Here is a 21262-nt window from a genome sequence, read left to right on the forward strand (position 1 = left end):
TAAACAAAAAAGTGTGAAACAACTGAAATTATGTCTTATATTCTAGGTTCTTCAAAGTAGCCACCTTTTGCTTTGATGACTGCTTTGCACACTCTTGGCATTCTCTTGATGAGCTTCAAGCGGTAGTCACCGGGAATGGTTTTCACTTCACAAGTGTGCCCTGTCAGGTTTTAGTAAGTGGGATTTCTTGCCTTATAAATGGGGTTGGGACCATAAGTTGTGTTGTGCAGAAGTCTGGTGGATACACAGCTGATAGTCATACTGAATAGACTGTTAGAATTTGTATTATGGCAAGAAAAAAGCTGCTAAGCAAAGAAAAACGAGTGGCCATCATTACTTTAAGAAATGAAGGTCAGTCAGTCCACAAAGTTGGGAAAACTTTGAAAGTGTCCCTAAGTGCAGTGGCAAAAACCATCAAGCGCTACAAAGAAACTGGCTCACATGAGGACCACCCCAGGAAAGGAAGACCAAGAGTAACCTCTGCTTCTGAGGATAAGTTTATCCGAGTCACCAGCCTCAGAAATTGCAGGTTAACAGCAGCTCAGATTAGACACCAGGTCAATGCCACACAGAGTTCTAGCACCAGACACATCACTACAACAACTGATAAGATGAGACTTTGTGCAGCAGGCCTTCATGGTAAAATAGCTGCTAGGAAACCACTGTTAAGGACAGGCAACAAGCAGAAGCGACTTGTTTGCGCTAAAGAACACAAGGAATGGACATTAGACCAGTGGAAATCTCTGCTTTGGTCTGATGAGTCCAAATTTGAGATCTTTGGTTTCAACCACCGTGTCTTTGTGCGACGCAGAAAAGATGAACAGATAGACTCTACATGTCTGGTTCCCACCGTGAAGCATAGAGGAGGAGGTGTGATGGTGTGGGTTGCTTTGCTGGTGACACTTTTGGGGATTTATTCAAAATTGAAGGCATACTGAACCAGCATGGCTGCCACAGCATCTTGCAGCGGCATGCTATTCCATCCGGTTTGCGTTTAGTTGGACCATCATTTATTTCTCAACAGGACAATGACCCCAAACACACCTCCAGGCTGTGTAAAGGCTATTTGACCAAGAAGGAGATTGATGGGTGCTTCGCCAGATGACCTGGCCTTCACAGTCACCAGACCTGAACCCAATCGAGATGGTTTGGGGTGAGCTGGACCACAGAGTGAAGGCAAAAGGGCCAACAAGTGCTAAGTATCTCTGGGAACTCCTTCAAGATTGTTGGAAGACCATTCCCGGTGACTACCTCTTGAAGCTCATCAAGAGAATGCCAAAGGTGTGCAAAACAGTCATCAAAGCAAAAGGTGGCTACTTTGAAGAACCTAGAATATAAGACATATTTTCAGTTGTTTCACACTTTTTTGTTAAGTATGTAATTCCACATGTGTTAATTCATAGTTTTGATACCTTCATTGTGAATGTACAATTTTTTAAGTCATGAAAATACAGAAAAATCTTTAAATGAGAAGGTGTGTCCAAACTTTAGGTCTGTACTGTACAACAGCATATTGCAGGTTTTTTGAGTGACTGATCATTTGATTCTTAGGGACATCACCTGTATAGGACACCTGTCAGTTCAGTAGATTCATGCAGCCAGAAGTACAGCAGCAGAAAACAGGGATGATCTCCTTATGCCAATCAGCTACAGCATTTAGGTGAAAGCATCCTTCTAAAACAAGCACAGACAAGGGAACAGTACTTCGCTGGTTTCATCCTGACCAACTCATTGACTGTATGCTCATTCTACACAAGGACAGCAGAAACCTGATGAGAGATTCCTTCGAGCCATCGCAGTAGCTGGTGAAAGTGACCAAAATTGAGTCAACTAAATACAAAGGTCCATCATCACTTTCTCATTCATGGCACACAGATCTTCAAAGTTCCATATCGGAAGATGAGCAAAAGTGAACTTTCAGTTTATTTTCATGACCATGTAGAGGGAAGTAACAGGAGTGGTTTAGTACCTGGATCCATTTCACAATGGATCTTCCTTTCTAGTAGGAATGACACTGACCTGTGCTTAACGCGAATCTGTCAGCAGGATTTCACCTCAAATGTAATTATTTGTGCATGCAGCTCTTTCAAAGACAATTCCAGTAGTGATGGGCAAACGTGCTCGGGTAAGGTGTTATCAAACCATGCTTATGTTCTAACCAAGTGACTTCAGCGTGCTTGAAAAACATGTTTGAGTTCTCTCCCCTTCATGTCTCGGCTGTTTGACAAACACAATACAAGCAAGGATTGCCTGTTTGTTAGCCACTCCCCACATGTGTTGCGCTGTTGAACAGCCACGACACGTGCAGGCGCGGGGACTCAAACATATATTTCAAGCATGATTAAGACACTTAGAGCATGCTCGGATGCTAACTAACACCTTGTCCTAGCACGTTAGCTCATCACTAGAGATGAGCGGTGTTCTAGTCGAACTGTTCGCCAATCTCAGCTGTACCTTTTCAGGGTAGGTTACAGCAATTCATAGCACTGTTTGCCAGGCAGGTCTGTCCAGTGCTGTGCAAATGTTTGTCACAGCATTTGGTGTAATCTAGCTCAGCCAATCCTTTTGGGCTAGTAGCATTGTCTGATAGTCATCTGAGTAGCCCGCCTGTGAAACTAATTTACACCACCTTGTCTCTCTATTTTCACTGCATCTAATCCAGTTATTATTTTAGTGCCTAGGAGCAGTGTCTGCATGTCAGCAGAGTAGCCCGCCTGTGAAACAAACTATACCACCTGTGTATCTCAATTTTCACTGCATCTAATCCAGTTATTTGTTTTGGGCCTGGGAGCAGTGTCTGCACGTCAGCAGAGTAGCCCGCCTGTGAAACAAACTATACCACCTGTATATCTCTATTTTCACTGCATCTAATCCAGTTATTAGTTTAGGGCGTAGGAGCAGTGTCTGCATGTCAGCAGAGTAGCCCGCATGTGAAACAAACTATACCGCCTGTGTATCTCTATTTTCACTGCATCTAATCCAGTTAATAGTTTAGGGCCTAGGGGCAGTGTCTGCACGTCAGCAGAGTAGCCTGCCTGTGAAACAAACTATACCGCCTGTGTATCTCTATTTTCACTGCATCTAATCCAGTTAATAGTTTAGGGCCTAGGGGCAGTGTCTGCATGTCAGCAGAGTAGCCTGCCTGTGAAACAAACTATACCACCTGTGTATCTCTATTTTCACTGCATCTAATCCAGTTATTAGTTTAGGACCTAGGAGCAGTGTCTGCACGTCAGCAGAGTAGCCCGCCTGTGAAACAAACTATACCGCCTGTGTATCTCAATTTTCACTGCATCTAATCCAGTTATTAGTTTTGGGACTAGTACCACAGTTTGGCCACTCAGTTCTGCTCGGTTTTCATCCATCGGTTGCTGTGCCAACAACTACAGATACAGAGTTGCCAATTAGTTAAGCGCTAAAATGAGTGGCAAAAGGCCTGCTGCTTGTGGAAAGGGGAATAGGCGTGTTGGAAAGGGAAAAAAAGGTTGTGCCCGTGGGGTAGGTAGTAAAGCAACAGTAACATCTGCAGAAGAAAGACCATCTTCCAGCCAAAGTAAGATGTCTACTTCTTTTCGTGGACAATCTGATATGATCCCTTTCTTACGACCATCGCTACCAGCATCGCCAAAAATTCCAGATGAGACACAAAAACAGCAGGTGCTTGAACGGATATCAAGTGCTCATTCAAGTGGGCTCTCCTCCATGTCAACTTCAACATCACAACTACTCCAGTCCTCAGAGTTGTCACCCCAATCGCACTTGCTTCCTTACAGCTCCCAAGTCTCCAGCTGCCCGTCTGAGCATGGGGCAACACACATTGTTGAGTCTGTAGAGCTGTTTACGCATACTTTAGCCTGGGAATCAGCGGTCTGCTCCAGAGCTTCTGTGAATCCAGACGAGCAAATGATCTGCACTGATGCCCAGAATCTTTGTGAGTCGGATCCAGGCCCAGATGAAGAAGGTTCTGAGCATAATGTAGACCCTCGTTCCCAAACTGTAACTCCTGTTGGTGGAGACAATGAGGAAGATGATGATGAGACTGAGATACCTGATTGGAACGAAAACTTGACTTTTCGGTCGGGGCAGGAAGAGGTTGGCTCTGAGGATGACGGGTGTGGGAACACACAGGGTGATGATAACGAGGTTGTAGACCCCACTTACTGTCAACCCCCAGTCCGCCAGTCCATGAGGTCAGCAGAGGAGGTGGAGGAGGATGCTAGTGACGAGTCTGACGACGAGGTAACGATGCGCCTTCCTGGACAGAGACGGAGTACTGGAGGCATGTCAACAACTGCATCCTCAACCCCAACTGTGCCTCAGACCAGAAGTCGTTTTGGCTCTTCAGGTCGCACGGGCTCTAAGCCTTGCATAGCCTGGGCATTTTTTTACATCGCAAAGGATGACCCAACTCATGTTGTCTGTAAGATTTGTCAACAAAATCTCAGTAGAGGCCAAAAAATCACTAGCTTGAGTACTTCATGCATGAACCCTCACATGGATATGAGGCATAAGTTGCAGTGGGAAGCTCACTGTGCTACAATGCGGCCTAGTGGGCCGGGTCAACCGCCGTCTGCCCCATCAAGTGCATCCGCGTCCTCTTCATCCTCTGTGACTGTGGGGACAGCAGACGCACATGGTTTGGATGCAGACCTTCCACCTCTTTACCCGCAACAGTCAGTGTAATTGGCAGGTCATCAGGACATTTGGCTAGTGGAAACACCTACTGGTGTTGAGCACTCTCCTCTCTGACATCGACACCACATTTTGATCAAGGCAACATAACATCTCCGCCTGCACCTTCCTCACAGACCAGCAGTTTGCTGGGGACACCCTACTCAACTCCGTCTAAGCACGGCAGCCAGCCCTCAGTCCCTCAGATGTGGACAAGTAAAAGACCATTTCCTCCTAGCCATGACAAAGCTAAGAGGTTGAATTTCTCCATCAGCAAGCTGTTGGCTACAGAAATGCTGCCTTTCCACCTGGTGGACACAGATGATTTTCGAGACCTTATGTCCGTCGCAGTGCCCCAGTACCAGATGCCCAGTCGCCACTACTTCTCAAAGAAAGCTGTGCCTGCGCTACACCTGTATGTCGCACACATCACCGCTTCCTTGAGAAACTCTGTGTGTGACAGGGTGCATTTCACCACAGACACTTGGACGAGTAGACATGGACAGGGGCGTTACATGTCGGTGACTGGGCACTGGGTAACTACGGCGACATCAGGAGAAAGGGCTGCTATCCAAGTCTTGCCGTCACCACGAGTTGCTCGTCGATCCTCTGTATCTAGAAGTTCCTCCACTGCTTCTGCCTCCTCAACCTCCTTTCGGTCCTGCACCTGCACCCAAAGCCTGTCTGGTAATGCCACCTGCGTTGTAACTGCGCAGAAGGAATCCTGCACACCTCCTCACTATGCTGTCACCAGGGCTCAACTGCATCAGGCAGTGTTTACATTGAAATGTCTGGGAAATGTGAGTCACACAGCAGAGGAGATGTGGTCAGCTCTGGAGACAGAGTTCCATCAATGGTTGTCTCCACTCAACCTGCAGCCAGGGAAGGCTGTGTGCGACTATGCTGCAAACCTGGGTGTGGCCCTTTGCCGGGGCAATGTCACACACGTGCCTTGTATGGCTCACGTTTTGAACCTGGTTGTCCAGCAATTTTTATCCCACTATCCTAGACTAGATGGGCTCCTGCAGAGGGCACGGTCGCTGTGTGCTCACTTCCACCATTTGCATCCCGCAGCTCGACGACTTGCATCTCTACAGAAGTCGTTGGACCTGCCAGTTCACCGGCTGAAATGCGATATGCCCACACGGTGGAATTCAACTCTGCACATGTTACAGCGACTGTGGCAGCACCGACGAGCCCTGGTGCAATACGTTATGACATATAGCCTGGGTCAACGAGATCAAGAGGTGGGGCAAATCACGCTGCAGGAGTGGTCTCAGATCAGGGACCTATGCACCTTTCTGCACAGTTTTGAAATAGCAACGAAGATGTTTAGTGCTGACGATGCCATTATCAGCATGACCATTCCGGTGATTTACATGCTGGAGCACACCTTACACAGTGTTCGGAGTCAGGTGGTGGAACAAGAGGAGGAGGAGGAACAGGAGGAGTCGTATGCGGAAGGGATCATATCTTCAAGGTCAAGAAGGTTGGCAGCACCAAGGCGGCTGGCATTGGAGGCTGGGGAGAGGGGTTACCGGGGGCGTATGGTTGCAGCCAAACTGTTGAGGAAGGTGCAGGAGGCGAGGAAGAAGTGGAGGATGAACTGGCGCTGGGCATGGAAGACTCATCAGATGAGGGAGACCTTGATCAAATTTCTGTTGTGCGAGGTTGGGGGAGAGGGCAGACGAAGGAAGTATGATTCTCACCTCGCCACCACCAAGACAACAAGGACTTGGTCCTCCTGGATGCGCAAGACACATGAGTGCCTTCTTGCTGCACTACCTGCAACATGACCCTCGGATTGTCAGAATCCGAAGTAATGCCGACTACTGGGTTGCCACACTCTTAGATCCCCGGAACAAAAGCAAATTTGGCTAAATAATTCCTGCCATAGAAAGGGATTCACGCATGCAGGAGTATCAGCAGAGACTGTTACAGAATCTAACATCTGCTTTTCCACAAAATACCAGTGGTGCACGTAGTGTATCTCTGAGTTCTAACTTGCCAACCGTGGGACTATCGAGTCATCATGCAAACCGTAACAGTATCATCGTATCTGGTGGTAACAGCAATTTTTTCCAATCGTTTCAAGATTTTTTTAGACCATCCTTTGCAAGGCCACAGGAGACAAGAAGTCTAACGTATAGCCAATGCCTAGAGAGGATGGTACAAGAGTATCTCCAAGTTAACATCGATGCCATGACTGGAACTGGACCCTTGCTCATTTTGGGCTTCCAATCTTGAAAAATGGTCTCAGCTCACCACTCACGCCTTGGAGATCTTGTCGTGCCCCGCAGCCAGTGTTCTCTCTGAATGTGTATTCAGCGCTGCTGGTGGTGTGCGCACGCGGCTGTCCAATGACAATGTAGACAGACTAACATTCATCAAGATGAACAAATCCTGGATCCGCAAGGACTTTTCTACCCCTGTGTCATCTTGGGGAGACTAAAAGCTTGATAATTTATGAAAATCACCTCACCAACCGTTTTAAAAAACTCTGGCGAAATTGATGCCAATGCCGCTTAAGTGGTGTCTGTGGCCGAATTTTTGGAAAAAATGGAGACTTTTATTTAGTCACCTTGCTGAGTTTTAAATGACGTTGACATCGTCAGTTCCAGGTGGGTGGGGCCATCTGCAGAGTTACCCAATAAAATAATGCACCTAGGTGCAAATAGGTACGCGCTTGATAATAGCCACTAAGATTTTTATGACAAAAAGTGGATTAACCACTATGGGTAATAAAATAGAACGTAGTTTCTCAATATATCCACCAAAAATAATCCTAGTTAACACCAATAGTCGGAAGGCGAAGTAATAAGAAAGAGTGTTCCTACCTCCCGTAACAAGTCCGTGATGGATAGGGAAACAACCGTGCTGCCGCCGTGTTTCCAAGGAGATCCAGGTACAGAGTACTGATATAAAATCCAAACTAGTGGCTGCCCCGGCCGGTAGCAGCCACCTGAAATAAACCTCCGGGTTGGAACGGGGTTCTGAGATGCCGGACGCCGCGTGGTGTGAGAGCGGTAAGTCCGAGTGAAGGGCAGGGTTCTCTGAAGAAGGAGACAGCAGTCTCAGAAACGCGTCGGTTGATTGACCCTCACTGCGTTCCGTACTCACTCACTCCCAGGCTCCGGTAATGGTCACGTGACCAGATACGTCACGCAGGTCCTGCGCTTCACCCGGACTTACCGCTCTCACACCACGCGGCGTCCGGCATCTCAGGACCCCGTTCCAACCCGGAGGTTTATTTCAGGTGGCTGCTACCGGCCGGGGCAGCCACTAGTTTGGATTTTATATCAGTACTCTGTACCTGGAGCTCCTTGGAAACACAGCGGCAGCACGGTTGTTTCCCTATCCATCACGGACTTGTTACGGGAGGTAGGAACACTCTTGCTTATTACTTCGCCTACCGACTATTGGTGCTAACTAGGATTATTTTTGGTGGATATATTGAGAAACTACATTCTATTTTATTACCCATAGTGGTTAATCCACTTTTTGTCGTAAAAATCTTAGTGGCTATTATCAAGCGCGTACCTATTTGCACCTAGGTGCATTATTTTATTGGGTTATTCATTCATTTACCAACCAAGTGTGAAGGTTGGTTTGGTATCGCATCAAGGATTGATAGCCCCCTTCTTTTTACACTTTGCGCCACCATTTATATTCATTTTTATTCATCTGCAGAGTTGTTTCCTCATACTATGGCCTGGGATTCAGAGGTCTGCTCCAAAGCTTCAGTTTCTGCTAGTCAGCAGAGTAGTCCAGCTACCCACCACCTGTTTACCTAAGTACTATTTTTAATGGCATGTAGCCCAGGAAATCCTTTTGGGCCTAATAGAATTTGGTGCTACTCAGCAGTGTACTTCACCCATGAAGCAAGCTACACGGCCTGTTTACCTAAGTACTATTTTTTAACGGCATCTAGCCCAGGAAATCGTTTTGTACCTAATAGCATTTTGTGCTACACAGCAGAGTATGCCACCCATGAAGCAAGCTACACCGCCTGTTTACCTAAGTACTATTTTTTAACAGCATCTTGCCTAGGAAATCGTTTTGTACCTAATAGCATTTTGTGCTACTCAGCAGAGTACCCCACTCGTGAAGCAAGCTACACCACCTGTTTACCTAAGTACTATTTTTTAACGGCATCTAGCCCAGGAAATCTGTTTGGGCCTAGTAGAATTTAGTGATACTCAGCAGCGTACCCCACCCATGAAGCAACCTACTCCGCCTTTTTACCTAACTACTATTTTGTAACGGCATCTAGTCCAGGAAATCATTTTGCAAGATAAGTGAAAGCAGTCAGAGAGGAGCGCAGAGGAATTGACCCAGGGAAGGGGAGATGAAAGGGAGTTGTCGAGCACCACCGCAGCTCCAGCTGAATACCTCCAAAGGAGGATAAGAATGTGTGTCAAACAGAAATCAGTCCCAGGAGCGCTGAAGGAAACTCAGACAACATATGTTGTTTGCCACAACCCGTTTCAACGGTAAACACCGTCTTCTTCAGGAAACCTCCCACCTGAAGAAGACGGTGTTTACCGTTGAAACGGGTTGTGGCAAACGACATATGTTGTCTGAGTTTCCTTCAGCGCTCCTGGGACTGATTTCTGTTTGACAGGAAATCATTTTGGGCCTAGTAGAATTTAGTGGTACTCAGCAGCGTACCCCACCCATGAAGCAAGCTACACCGCCTGTTTACCTAACTACTATTTTGTAACGGCATCTAGCCCAGGAAATCCGTTTCGGCCTAGTAGAATTTAGTGATACTCAGCAGCGTACCCCACCCATGAAGCAAGCTACACCGCCTGTTTACCTAACGACTATTTTGTAACGGCATCTAGCCCAGGAAATCCGTTTCGGCCTAGTAGAATTTAGTGATACTCAGCAGCGTACCCCACCCATGAAGCAAGCTACACTGCCTGTTTACCTAACTACTATTTTGTAACGGCATCTAGCCCAGGAAATCCGTTTCGGCCTAGTAGAATTTAGTGATACTCAGCAGCGTACCCCACCCATGAAGCAAGCTACACCGGCTGTTGATCTAATTACTAATTTTTAACTGCATCTAGCCCAGGAAATTGTTTTGTACCTAATAGCATTTTGTGCTACTCAGCAGAGTACACCACCCATGAAGCAACCAACACCGCCTGTTGATCTAATTACATAGTTTTCACTGCATCTAGCCCAGGAAATCGTTTTGTACCTAATAGCATTTTGTGCTACTCAGCAGAGTACCCCACCCATGAAGCAAACTACACCGCCTATTTACCTAAGTACTATTTTTTAACGGCATCTAGCCTAGGAAATCCTTTTGGGCCTAGTAGAATTTAGTGCTACCCAGCACCGTACCCCACCCATGAAGCAAGCTACACCGCCTTCTTTCTTTCTCAATCGAACCCCTCGGCTATGGTGTGTCCACTCTCCCTCCAGCTCTCTCCTTCTCACAGGTGGACTACCGCGTGTTTTCACACTGTGGCGAATCTTTTGGGCCCAGGCATAAGAAGTCGTCGAGGTAATGGATAATATGTGCCGCCTTACAAACGTCCATGACGACACATTCGAGGAAGCAACTAAATGCCTCAAATAGTGAGCAGAATATGGAGCACCCCATGAGCAAACCGATCTATGTAGTATGCTCCTTCACAGAAGCAGCCCAATGGGAGGACACTATTCGGAGGCACAGGTAGTAACCAGAACGCCCCCTCAATGTCTGTTTTGGCTATTAGGGTGCCCTTTCCCAACTTCTTGACCCGCCTGATTGCCTCGTCAAAGGAGGTACAGTACATAGTGCTGTACTTGGTTCCGCATCGATGTTGTCGTTTACTGACCTGCCCCTTGGATATGACAAATCGTGGATTAGTCTGAATGTATTGGGTTCATTTTTTGGCACAACTCCCAACGGGGGTACCACTACGTCTTCTAAGGAAAGTGTTCTGAATGGGCACGCCGCCATTCTACCTAAAGATATTTCTTTTTTTATTTTTTTTGTCAAGACGTCTGGGTGTTGGTAGAGTGAGTTTAGATTTTTACTCCAGCCTTTCTTGATTTTAGTAGGGCATGACATGCCTATATCTGTGTCTCCTCCTCCTTTTACTCCTCCACCTCTTTTCTTTTCCCATGACTATATGTAGTTGTGACTTTTCCATGTTTGGTGTGTCTTCTGAGCAGTTTGTCAGCTTTTGGACACCTTTTAAGGTGTTTTCTATGTGTTTTCCTTGTGTTTGTATGTGTTTGTGTTTGCCTGCCTTTGGATTCAATGGGGTTCGATGGTGTTCGACGAGCAGTTCAGCGAACACCTCCCTGTTCGACGAACCGAACCAAACCCGAACACTAGGGAGGTGGCTCAACACTACTCATCACTAAAGTCCAGCAATACCTTTATATGACCAGTCTTCTTCTTTGTTACTTTGTTACTTGAATTGATATGTAAATGAGGCTGTAGCTCTGCACCCTCTGTCACTCCAGCTCTATTCAATGCCCAGAGCCACCTCTTCCTGCTTTACTCATTGGCCTTAAGTCTCACAGCATAGGGGCTGTCAGTCAAGCAGAAGCAGTAGTGCTGGGCGAGGAATAGAGCTGGAGTGACAGAGGCTTCTGATCTACAGCCTCATTTACAATTCAATCGAAACACTGATTTCTCAGGAACGGAAGATCGGACCGGCCATGGAAAGGTATTGCTGGACTTGTCTTTGAAAGAGCTACAAGCCTATATACAGTAAGAAGTTTGGGAGGTTAAGTCATACTGACAGATTCCCTTTAAGTTATTAAGTCTGAATTATTATTTATCGATAAACACTTTACAACACAGTGAGCAGGCGCTAGTGCAAATATTTTTTTTATGAATTGTTAATGATATTGGTATATATATATATATATATATATATATATATATTTTTTTTTTTTAAGAGAAGATTAATAAATGAGTATCCATGACTTTTGTTCTCATTTGTATAACTTGTAAGTCATACTATAATGCTTTGTCAGATCATCCGTTTAGGAATGTTTGAACTCCACTGTGATGAATTAAACAGAGCACTGACCAAGAGAACAGAGGCTATTTGTGGAAAACTGGTAGGGAAAATGTTTACAGAGCACCAGGAGAGCAACAGAAGGTAAGATGTTAAGTAAGATGTTACTGCAATTAGCATGATTATTGGCCATGACGAACATAACTGAACATCTATTACACAAATTTCCTACATTATTCTTGCTTTTAGGGCAGTTTTATATATTTTCACAGTGATGTAAAGTTATACAGTAGGGGTGGTCCGAAATACAAATACATTTTCTTCCTAAATCTCCATCTATTTACTGCCATAACCTATACCAAGTGATGTAACTTGTGGCAGCGGTGCTGGTTTGTGCACTCCAGGTATTCAGGTAATGCGCACTAACAGTGCGCTTTGTTACTGGCTCATTACTGCTGAACTGAGACGGCGAGAGAGCGCACTGTCATTGTGCACATCGCACAATGACAGAGCAGGGACAAGCCCAGCCCTTGAAACAAAGGTCACTGATGACGCTTCATTTCATTGAGAGGGCAGAGACTGTGGCAGTAACAGCAGCCTCTGAACCCTTATGATGCCTTGTTTGAGTATCCCAACATACACTGACATTGTGAAATGAAGCGTCATCAAAAAGGAAGTAGGAAAAAAAATAGAAAAGCATTCAGATAGTATAGTTAGGGAAGGATATAGAATTGTTAATTCAAGTATATTAGAAAAATAGTTTAGATTATTGCATTAAATACATAGGTATTTAGGATGACAATTAGTTTGTATTTTGGACCACCCATTTAAGCAGGAGAGTCTTTGTCCTATAGTTATATAGTTAAGCTCCTGGACAAAAAAGTGAATCTGTCACCACATTTCAATGTACAAACTCCATATGTCATTAAAAAATATATAAAAATTAATGTCAGAATGGTTGTATGATCCGGGAAGCAGATCTTTAGTTGTTTTTTTTAAGAATTTTAGGGTAACATGAAAACAATGAGTTTTGTATACATTATACACTGCTCAAAAAAATAAAGGGAACACTAAAATCCCACATCCGAGATATCACTGAATGAAATATTCCAGTTATACTGTAAATCTTTTTTCATTACATAGTGGAATGTGTTGAGAACAATAAAACCTTAAAATTATCAATGTAAATCACAACTAATATCCCACGGAGGTCTGGAGTTGAAATGATCCTCAAAATCAAAGTGGAAAATGAAGTTACAGGCTGATCCAACTTCAGTGGAAATGCCTCAAGAAAAGGAAATGATGCTCAGTAATGTGTGTGGCCTCCACATGCCTGTATGACCTCCCTACAACACCTGGGCATGCTCCTAATGAGGCGGCGAATGGTCTCCTGAGGGGTCTCCTGAGGGATCATGGTGCGAAACATGATGTCCCAGATGTGTTCAATCAGATTCAGGTCTGGGGAACGGGCAGGCCAGTCCATAGCTTCAATGCCTTCATCTTGCAGGAACTGCTGACACACTCCAGCCACATGAGGTCTGGCCTTGTCCTGCATTAGGAGGAACGCAGGGACAACCGCACAAGCATATGGTCTCACAAGGGGTCTGAGGATCTCATCTCGTTACCTAATGGCAGTCAGGCTACCTTTGTCGAGCACATGGAGGGCTGTGTGGCCCTCCAAAGAAATGCCACCCCACACCATTACTGACCCACTGCCCAACTGGTCATGCTGAAGGATGTTGCAGGCAGCAGATCACTCTCCACGGCGTCTCCAGACTCTGTAACCTCTGTTATATGTGCTCAGTGTGAACCTGCTTTCATCTCTGAAGAACACAGAACTTAACATGGACAAAACAGAATTCATCATCTTTCCCCCATCTCACGCGACCCCCCCAACGAACCTATCCACTACAGTAAATGGCTGCCCACTCTCCCAAGTCCCACAAGCTCGCTGCCTCGGGGTAATCCTTGACGCTGATCTCTCCTTCAAACCACATATCCAAGCCCTTTCCACTTCCTGCCGACTTCAACTCAAAAATATTTCACGAATCCGTTCATTCCTCCACCAAGACTCTCCAAAAACCCTAGTCCATGCCCTCATCATCTCTCGCCTTGACTACTGCAACCTCCTGCTCTGTGGCTTCCCCTCTAACACTCTTGCACCCCTCCAATCTATTCTAATTAGATTGTCCCCCCGCTATTCCCCGGCCTCTTCCCTCTGTCAATTGCTTCACTGGCTCCCCATTGCCCAGAGACTCCAGTACAAAACCCTAACCATGAAGTACAAAGCCATCCACAACCTGTCTCCCCCGTACATCTGTGACCTCGTCTCCCGGTACTTACCTACACGCAACCTCCGATCCTCACAAGATCTCCTTCTCTACTCCCCTCTTATCTCCTCTTCCCACAATCGTATACAAGATTTCTCTCGCGTATCACCCCTACTCTGGAACCCTCTACCACAACACATCAGACTCTCGCCTACCATCGAAACCTTCAAAAAGAACCTGAAGACCCACCTCTTCCGACAAGCCTACAACCTGCAGTAACCACTGATCGACCAAACCGCTGCATGACCAGCTCTATCCTCACCTACTGTATTCTCACCCATCCCTTGTAGATTGTAAGCCTTCGCGGGCAGGGTCCTCACTCCTCCTGTACCAGGTATGACTTGTATTGTTTAAGATTATTGTACTTGTTTTTATTATGTATACCCCTCCTCACATGTAAAGCGCCATGGAATAAATGGCGCTATAACAATAAATAATAATAATAACACAGGGCGCAAGTGGCGAATTTGCCAATCCTGGTGTTCTGAGGCAAATGCCAAGCGTCCTGCATGGTGTTGGGCTGTGAGAACAACCCCCATCTGCGAACGTCAGGCACTCAGACCATCCTCATGGAGTCGGTTTCTAACCATTTGTGGAGACGCATGCACATTTGTGGCCTGCTGGAGGTCATTTTGCTGGACTCTGGCAGTGCTCCTCCTGTTCCTCCTTGCACAAAGGCTGAGGTAGTTGTCCTGCTGCTGGGTTGTTGCCCTCCTACGGCCCCCTCCACGTCTCCTGGTGTACTGGCCTGTCTCCTGGTAGCGCCTCCAGCCTCTGGACACTACGCTGAGAGACACAGCAAACCTTCTTGGCACAACTCACATTGATGTGTGCCATCCTGGATGAGCTGCACTACCCGAGCCACTTGTGTGGGTTGTAGAGTCCGTCTCATGCTACCACGAGTGTGAAAGCACAACCAACATTCAAAAGTGACCCAAAAACATCAGCCAGAAAGCATTGGTACTGAGATGTGGTCTGTGGTCCCCACCTGCAGAACCACTCCTTTATTGAGTGAGTCTTGATCATTGCCAATAATTTCCATCTGTTGTCTATTCCATTGATTGTGAAATTGATTGTCAAACAGTGTTGCTTCCAAAGTGGATAGTTTGATTTCACAGAAGTTTGATTTACTTGGAGTTATATTCTGTTGTTTAAGTGTTCCCTTTATTTTTTTGAGCAGTGTATATTCAATAATGCTGCATCGCAGCTGCCACCGCAGGCACATGCCTGCAGAAGAGGATTTTTTTTCAAGATGTATACAGTTGTGGTCAAAAGTTTACATACCCCATCAGAATTTTTGCTTTCTTGGCCTTTTTTTCAGAGAATATGAAACTTTTTCTCCACTCATGGTTAGTGGTTGGGTGATGCCATTTATTGTCAAACTACTATGTTTTCTCTTTTTAAATCATAATGACAACCCAAAAAATCCAAATGACCCTGATCAAAAGTTCACATACCCCATTTCTTAATACCGTGTATTGAGTCTTTTGTGGTAGTTGTGTATGAGTGTCTCAATGATGTTGAGGTCAGGAGACTGAGATGGCCACTCCAGAACCTTCACTTTGTTCTGATGTAGCTAATGACAGGTCGACTTGGCCTTGTGTTTTGGATTGTTGTCATCATATCCTCTGAAAAAAGGCCAAGAAAGCAAAAATTCTGCTGGGGTATGTAAGCTTTTGAGCACAACTGTGTCAGTAACATTTCTATCCATCCTGGGATTTCTCTAATTTCTTGACGTTTTGCAATTTCAATGTTGAGTATAATATGGAATTGTGTATCTTATATATAATATAAATGATGTGTAGCACTTTCATTGCTTTATGCGAGTTTTACAACTTTTAAGTAGTAAACAATATCATATTTTACAGGCTTTGTGATGAATTTGAAAAAATTGCAGAAAAGGCTCTCAGCACCCCTCCAAATACACAAGAGCTCATGGAATTAAAGGTATGTCTGCCTATACTTCTAGTGAAGAAGAATGAAAATCTGGATAATTTTCTTGAAATTTGCAAGATACGTTAAAATTCAGCAATTTGGATTACCCCCAAAATACAGATTTGGTTCTTTACCACAGTTTAGCTCTGTAGAGTGAATACTCCAAAAAGTCTTATTCTGGGTGTGTTGAACATCCTTTATGTATGGGATAGGTGATCAGCGATGGGTATAGTGCCAGAGAGGCAGGTATCCGTGACCCGTCCTATTCATTAGAGTAGGACAGGTGCATGATATTTGCCGCTTGCTTACCGCAACCTCTCAGATCTTTAGAAATGTGATGATACCGGACCTGCTGATGGAAAAGTGAGACTTTAACCCCTTCATGACCTTGCCCTTTTCCGTTTTTGCATTCTCGTTTTTCACTCCCCTCCTTCCCAGAGCCATAACTTTTTTATTTTTCCATCACTTTGGCCATGTGAGGGCTTGTTTTTTGCAGGAAACGTTGCACTTTTGAACGACATAATTGGTTTTAGCATGTCGTGTACTAGAAAAAGGGGAAAAAAATTCCAAGTGCGGTGAAATTGCCAAAAAAGTGCAATCCCGCACTTGTTTTTTGTTTGGCTTTTTTGCTAGGTTCACTAAATGCTAAAACTGGCCTGCCATTTTGATTCTCCAGGTCATTACGAGTTCATGGACACCAAACATGTCTAGGTTACGTTTTATCTAAGTGGTAAAAAAAAAATTCCAAACTTTGCAAAAAAAAATAAAAAATTGTGCAATTTTACAATACCCGTAGCGTCTCCATTTTTCGTGATCTTGGGCTGGGTGAGGGCTTATTTTTTGCTTGCCGAGCTGGCGTTTTTAATGATACCATTTTTGGTACAGATATGTTCTTTTGATCGCCCGTTATTGCATTTTAATGCAATGTCGCGGCGACCAAAAAAGAAACGTAATTCTGGCGTTTCAAATTTTTTTCTCGCTACGCTGTTTAGTGATCAGGTTAATCCTTTTTTTATTGATAGATCGGGCGATTCTGAACACGGCGATACCAAATATGTGTAGGTTTGATTTTTTTTAATTGTTTTATTTTGAATGGGGCGAAAGGGGGGTGATTTAAACTTTTATATTTTTTTAATTTTTTTCATATGTTTTTAAACTTTTTTTTTACTTTTGCCATGCTTCAATAGCCTCCATGGGAAGCTAGAAGCTGGCACAACTCGATCGGCTCAGCTACATGGGAGCGATCATTAGATCGCTGCTATGTAGCTGAATTCCTGCATTGTTATGAGCGCCGACCACAGGGTGGCGCTCATAGCAATCCGGCATCAGCAACCATAGAGTTCTCAAGGACCTCTATGGTTACTATGCAGACGCATCGCTGAGCCCCGATCATGTGACGGGGGTCAGCGATGCGCTCATTTCCGGCCTGATGGCTGGAAGCGCCGGTTAAATTCCGCAGTCAGCATTTGACAGCGGCATTTAACTAGTTAATAGCGGCGAGTGAATATTGCGGGCACATATCAGCTGTTCAAAACAGCTCACATGTCCTCGCTTTGAGGTGGGCTCACCGCCGGAGCCCACATCAAAGCGGGGGTTCTGACCTCCGCAGTAATAGTAACTGTAGTAATAACCTGCAGCTGTAGGTTATCTAGACATCAGACAACGTTTATATGATGAATGATTTTGACTAATTAAATGATATAAATTATTTTCTTTTGTTTCTTCCTCAGGAATACATTAAGAAGGTGGAAGCTCAGGATATGATGTTTATGGAGCAGAAACTTGTAGAATCCAAAAATCACCTTTTGTTCCTTGTGGATTATGTAACTTTGTCTCCTTCCGATATTCGTTTGAACAACAGTACCTTTCAGTGGCACGGCCGAATGGGAGAAGTGTTTGAGGAGCACAGAAAGATAATTAGGGATAAGACTGAACAGTATCAAGAAGGACTAAAGGTCAGCAACATATACATTTAGTTACACATTATCTGACGTCACTTTTATGATATAATGAAATGGATTTGTTTCCTGAGTGTCTTATAATTTATACAGACATTTATTTCAGTGCGATAATAGCAATTTGCACCATACAAAATAAATGGGCTTTGTAGCTTTCATTCTCCTGTCTACAAAATATGTACAATATTGGTTTTAAAGTTGTGAACTTGTTTTTTTCAATGAATCTTTGATTATTGTACAGTTACGTTGTGAGAGGTTTGTTGAAGAACTGGAGAGCTATGGCAAGCAAGTTAAAGAATTTGAAGCGTATGGGGATATCCAGGAGGTGAACAGATACCTGAAAAAAGCACAGTCCCTGAATTCCAAGCTGGAACAAGCCATTGAAAAGGTTGGTATTTATGTTCACTGTGTGTTACTGTATAATATTCAGTTTTTTTTCACACCTAAAATGTTACACCAGAGCATGTGTCCACGTAACATATACACTGTAGATTGTCCGCCAAATATTTGTTGGAGGATAATCCACAGCGTACCGCAGAAGTTGCATTTTGACGAATATCATTCGTATTGTAGATGAATAAATCAATCTGCAGCTTAACATGACCTACGTTCCACTTTTCAATCTGCAGCAGGTGAAGTTAAGCTGCTGATTTACACTGTGGATTACACCCAGCGCATCATTTGCAGCATATTTTCAATTATATTCATCACAACTACTTGGTGCAAATTTTATACTTGGTAATTTTACTGCAGAGATTTAGCATTTTAAATGTTTGTCAAAAAGAGAAAACACTGATACTGCTTAGCAAACCCAATATCAAAGAAAGCCAGTGAATCTGAATACTTGGAGTATACAGCTCTGGCAAAAATTAAGAGACTTCTGCAAAATCTTCAGTTTGTCTGATTTTTCTCTTGATAGATAATTTTTTGAATAAAATGTAAATTGTTCCTTTAGTCTATAAACTTCTGACAACATGTCTCTGAATTTCCAAGCAATAATTTTTTTTTCTGAAAAGGAGAAATGGTCAAAATAAAAAAAAACTACAGTTCTTTTAGACCTCATATAATGCAAAGAAAACAAGTTCATAACCATTTAGAAACAGCAATACTAATGTTTTAACTCAGGAAGAGTTCAGAAATCAATATTTTGTGGAATAACCATGATTTTTAATCACAGCTTTCATGCGTCTTGGCATGCTTTCCACCAGTCTTTCACACTGCTTTTGGCGCAAAAATGTAAGCAGTTCTTCTTTGTTTGATGGCTTGTGACCATCCATCATCCTCTTGATTACATTCCAGAGGTTTTCAATGGGGTTCAGGTCTGGAGAATGGGCTGCCCATGACAGGGTTTTCATGTGGTGGTCTCTTAATTTTTGACAGAGCTGTAGATCCAGAGGTGCTCAGCTAAAAAAATATCCAACTTGAAACTTCAAAAACAGAATAAAAAACATAGAAAGTGCCACTCACCACTGGAAATTAAATCTGAAGGTAAAGTTATTTGGTCACAGGATGGTGAACAGAGACACAAAGGAAAAGAGCAACAGCTGTTTCACGTAAGTACACAATTCTTACAGCTCTGTTGGAAGAAGCCTGTGAAGAAGCATGTACGTACGCGAAACAGCTGTTTGTTCACTTTGTGTGTCTTTGTTCCTTATTATAGAGCCTTGAAAGGGTATGAGGACACGGCTTATTTTTCAGCTTAGTCTGTCTGAAACCCACCTGAAAATCGTGCTCAATAAATGTTAAAAATAATGAACGTATGCACAACAATATCAAAACAACTTGCTGTTCATGTGTTCTGTCTTTTGTACCTTTTTAAAGGGGTTTTTAGTAGATCTTGGAATAAAAATCAGTTCCACAACTGGATGTGTTAAAAAATAATAATCTTAATAATCTTTGTGGCCTTTATTTTGATGTATTTTTTTTTACTGTATTTCCTCACAGTTAGGTCATACTGAATGGAAATGTTTATTCTCTGAAATGACATTTATTTTATGTCTGTGTATGTTGGTTATCGATAATGAATCTGATTTCCCTGTAGATCTATGCATATGCCGTCCTCAGATCTACTATATTATAATTTATAGTTTACCGCCACTGTGTCTTTTATAATTGCTGTGTGCTGCCAGGCTGTTGCTGTTCTTCCTTGTACGTTGTACAAGGAATTCTTCTACAATGAGAACAAACACCGCAACAAACACCGCACCATACAGTAGATAAATATTACACTTTCTTCTAACAACAAAATGGAATAGGCACAAACACAGATAAAATGTGATGTGCACACAGTGATATGGGCACGGTCATCACCCAATACGACAGTATGCAGCGTCGGACTGGAGCACCTTGGTCCCACCAGAGAAAATCATTCGTGGGGCCCACTATGTAGCTACATAGAAATAAATACAAGACCACCAATTGTGGGGTAAATCACGCTAATATCGGGGTATAATATAAGGCAGTACACATCTTAATTATGTAGCAGGGGTAACCCCCTCATAGAATATAATGTAGCCCCCTCATGGAATATAATGCAACCCCCCTCATGGAATATAATGCAGTCCCCCTCATGGAATATAATGCAGCCCCCCTCACGAAATATAATGTATCCCCCTTACAGAATATAATACAGCCCTTCATAGAATATAGTGCAGCCCCCTCATAGTGAATAATGCAGCGCCCCACAAAATGTAATGCAACCCCCACATAAGGTATAATGCAGCCCCCCATAGAATATACTGTAGACTCCTCATAGGGCATAATCCAACCCCCCTCTTATAGTATTATGTAGCCCCCAGAACATAATGTAGCCCCCTGAGAGAATAATGCAGCCCCACACAGAATATAATGTAGCCCCTTCAAAGTATAACACAGCTCCCCTCATAGGATATAATGCAGCCCCCTCCACCTCCATCATTGTCCTCATCACCACCTCCATCATTGCCTGCTCCCTCAACTTCTCACCCCTATCATTGCCCATTAGACCACCTCCATCATTGCCTGCTCCCTCACCTCCATTGTCCTTTCCACCACTACCATCATTTTCCTTTCCACCACCTCCATCATTGCTTTCTCCCCCACCACCCCCATGATTGCCCATTCCAACACCTCCATCATTGCCTCCCCCCACCACCACCACCATCATTGTCCTTTCCATGACCCCCATCATTGCCTTCTCCCCACCACCCCATCATTGCCCATTACACCTCCTTCATCATTACCTCCTCCCCCACCAACCCTTTCCACCACCTCCAACATTGCCTTCTCCCCCACATTCCCATCACTGCTCTCTCCATCACCCACGTCATTGCCAATCTCCAATACACACAGCACGACACACACACACAGCACCGAACCGCATACACTCACGCAGGCAGACAAACAGAGACACAGC

The 21262-nt window shown here is 44.2% G+C and overlaps 1 protein-coding gene across 2 annotated transcripts in view; it reads left to right on the forward strand.

The window, feature by feature from the left end:
* DNAH7 (dynein axonemal heavy chain 7) overlaps positions 1–21262 on the forward strand; it is a 560306-nt gene that overhangs the window by 129343 nt on the left and 409701 nt on the right. For both annotated transcript variants that reach the window (XM_069733889.1, XM_069733890.1), the window contains 4 exons: positions 11662–11789; positions 15844–15922; positions 17641–17865; positions 18110–18256. In XM_069733889.1, coding sequence (XP_069589990.1) covers positions 11662–11789; positions 15844–15922; positions 17641–17865; positions 18110–18256 — 579 coding nt within the window. The remainder of the gene's footprint in view (positions 1–11661; positions 11790–15843; positions 15923–17640; positions 17866–18109; positions 18257–21262) is intronic.

Source organism: Ranitomeya imitator, chromosome 7, assembly GCF_032444005.1.
Source record: "Ranitomeya imitator isolate aRanImi1 chromosome 7, aRanImi1.pri, whole genome shotgun sequence".
NCBI lineage: Eukaryota > Metazoa > Chordata > Amphibia > Anura > Dendrobatidae > Ranitomeya > Ranitomeya imitator.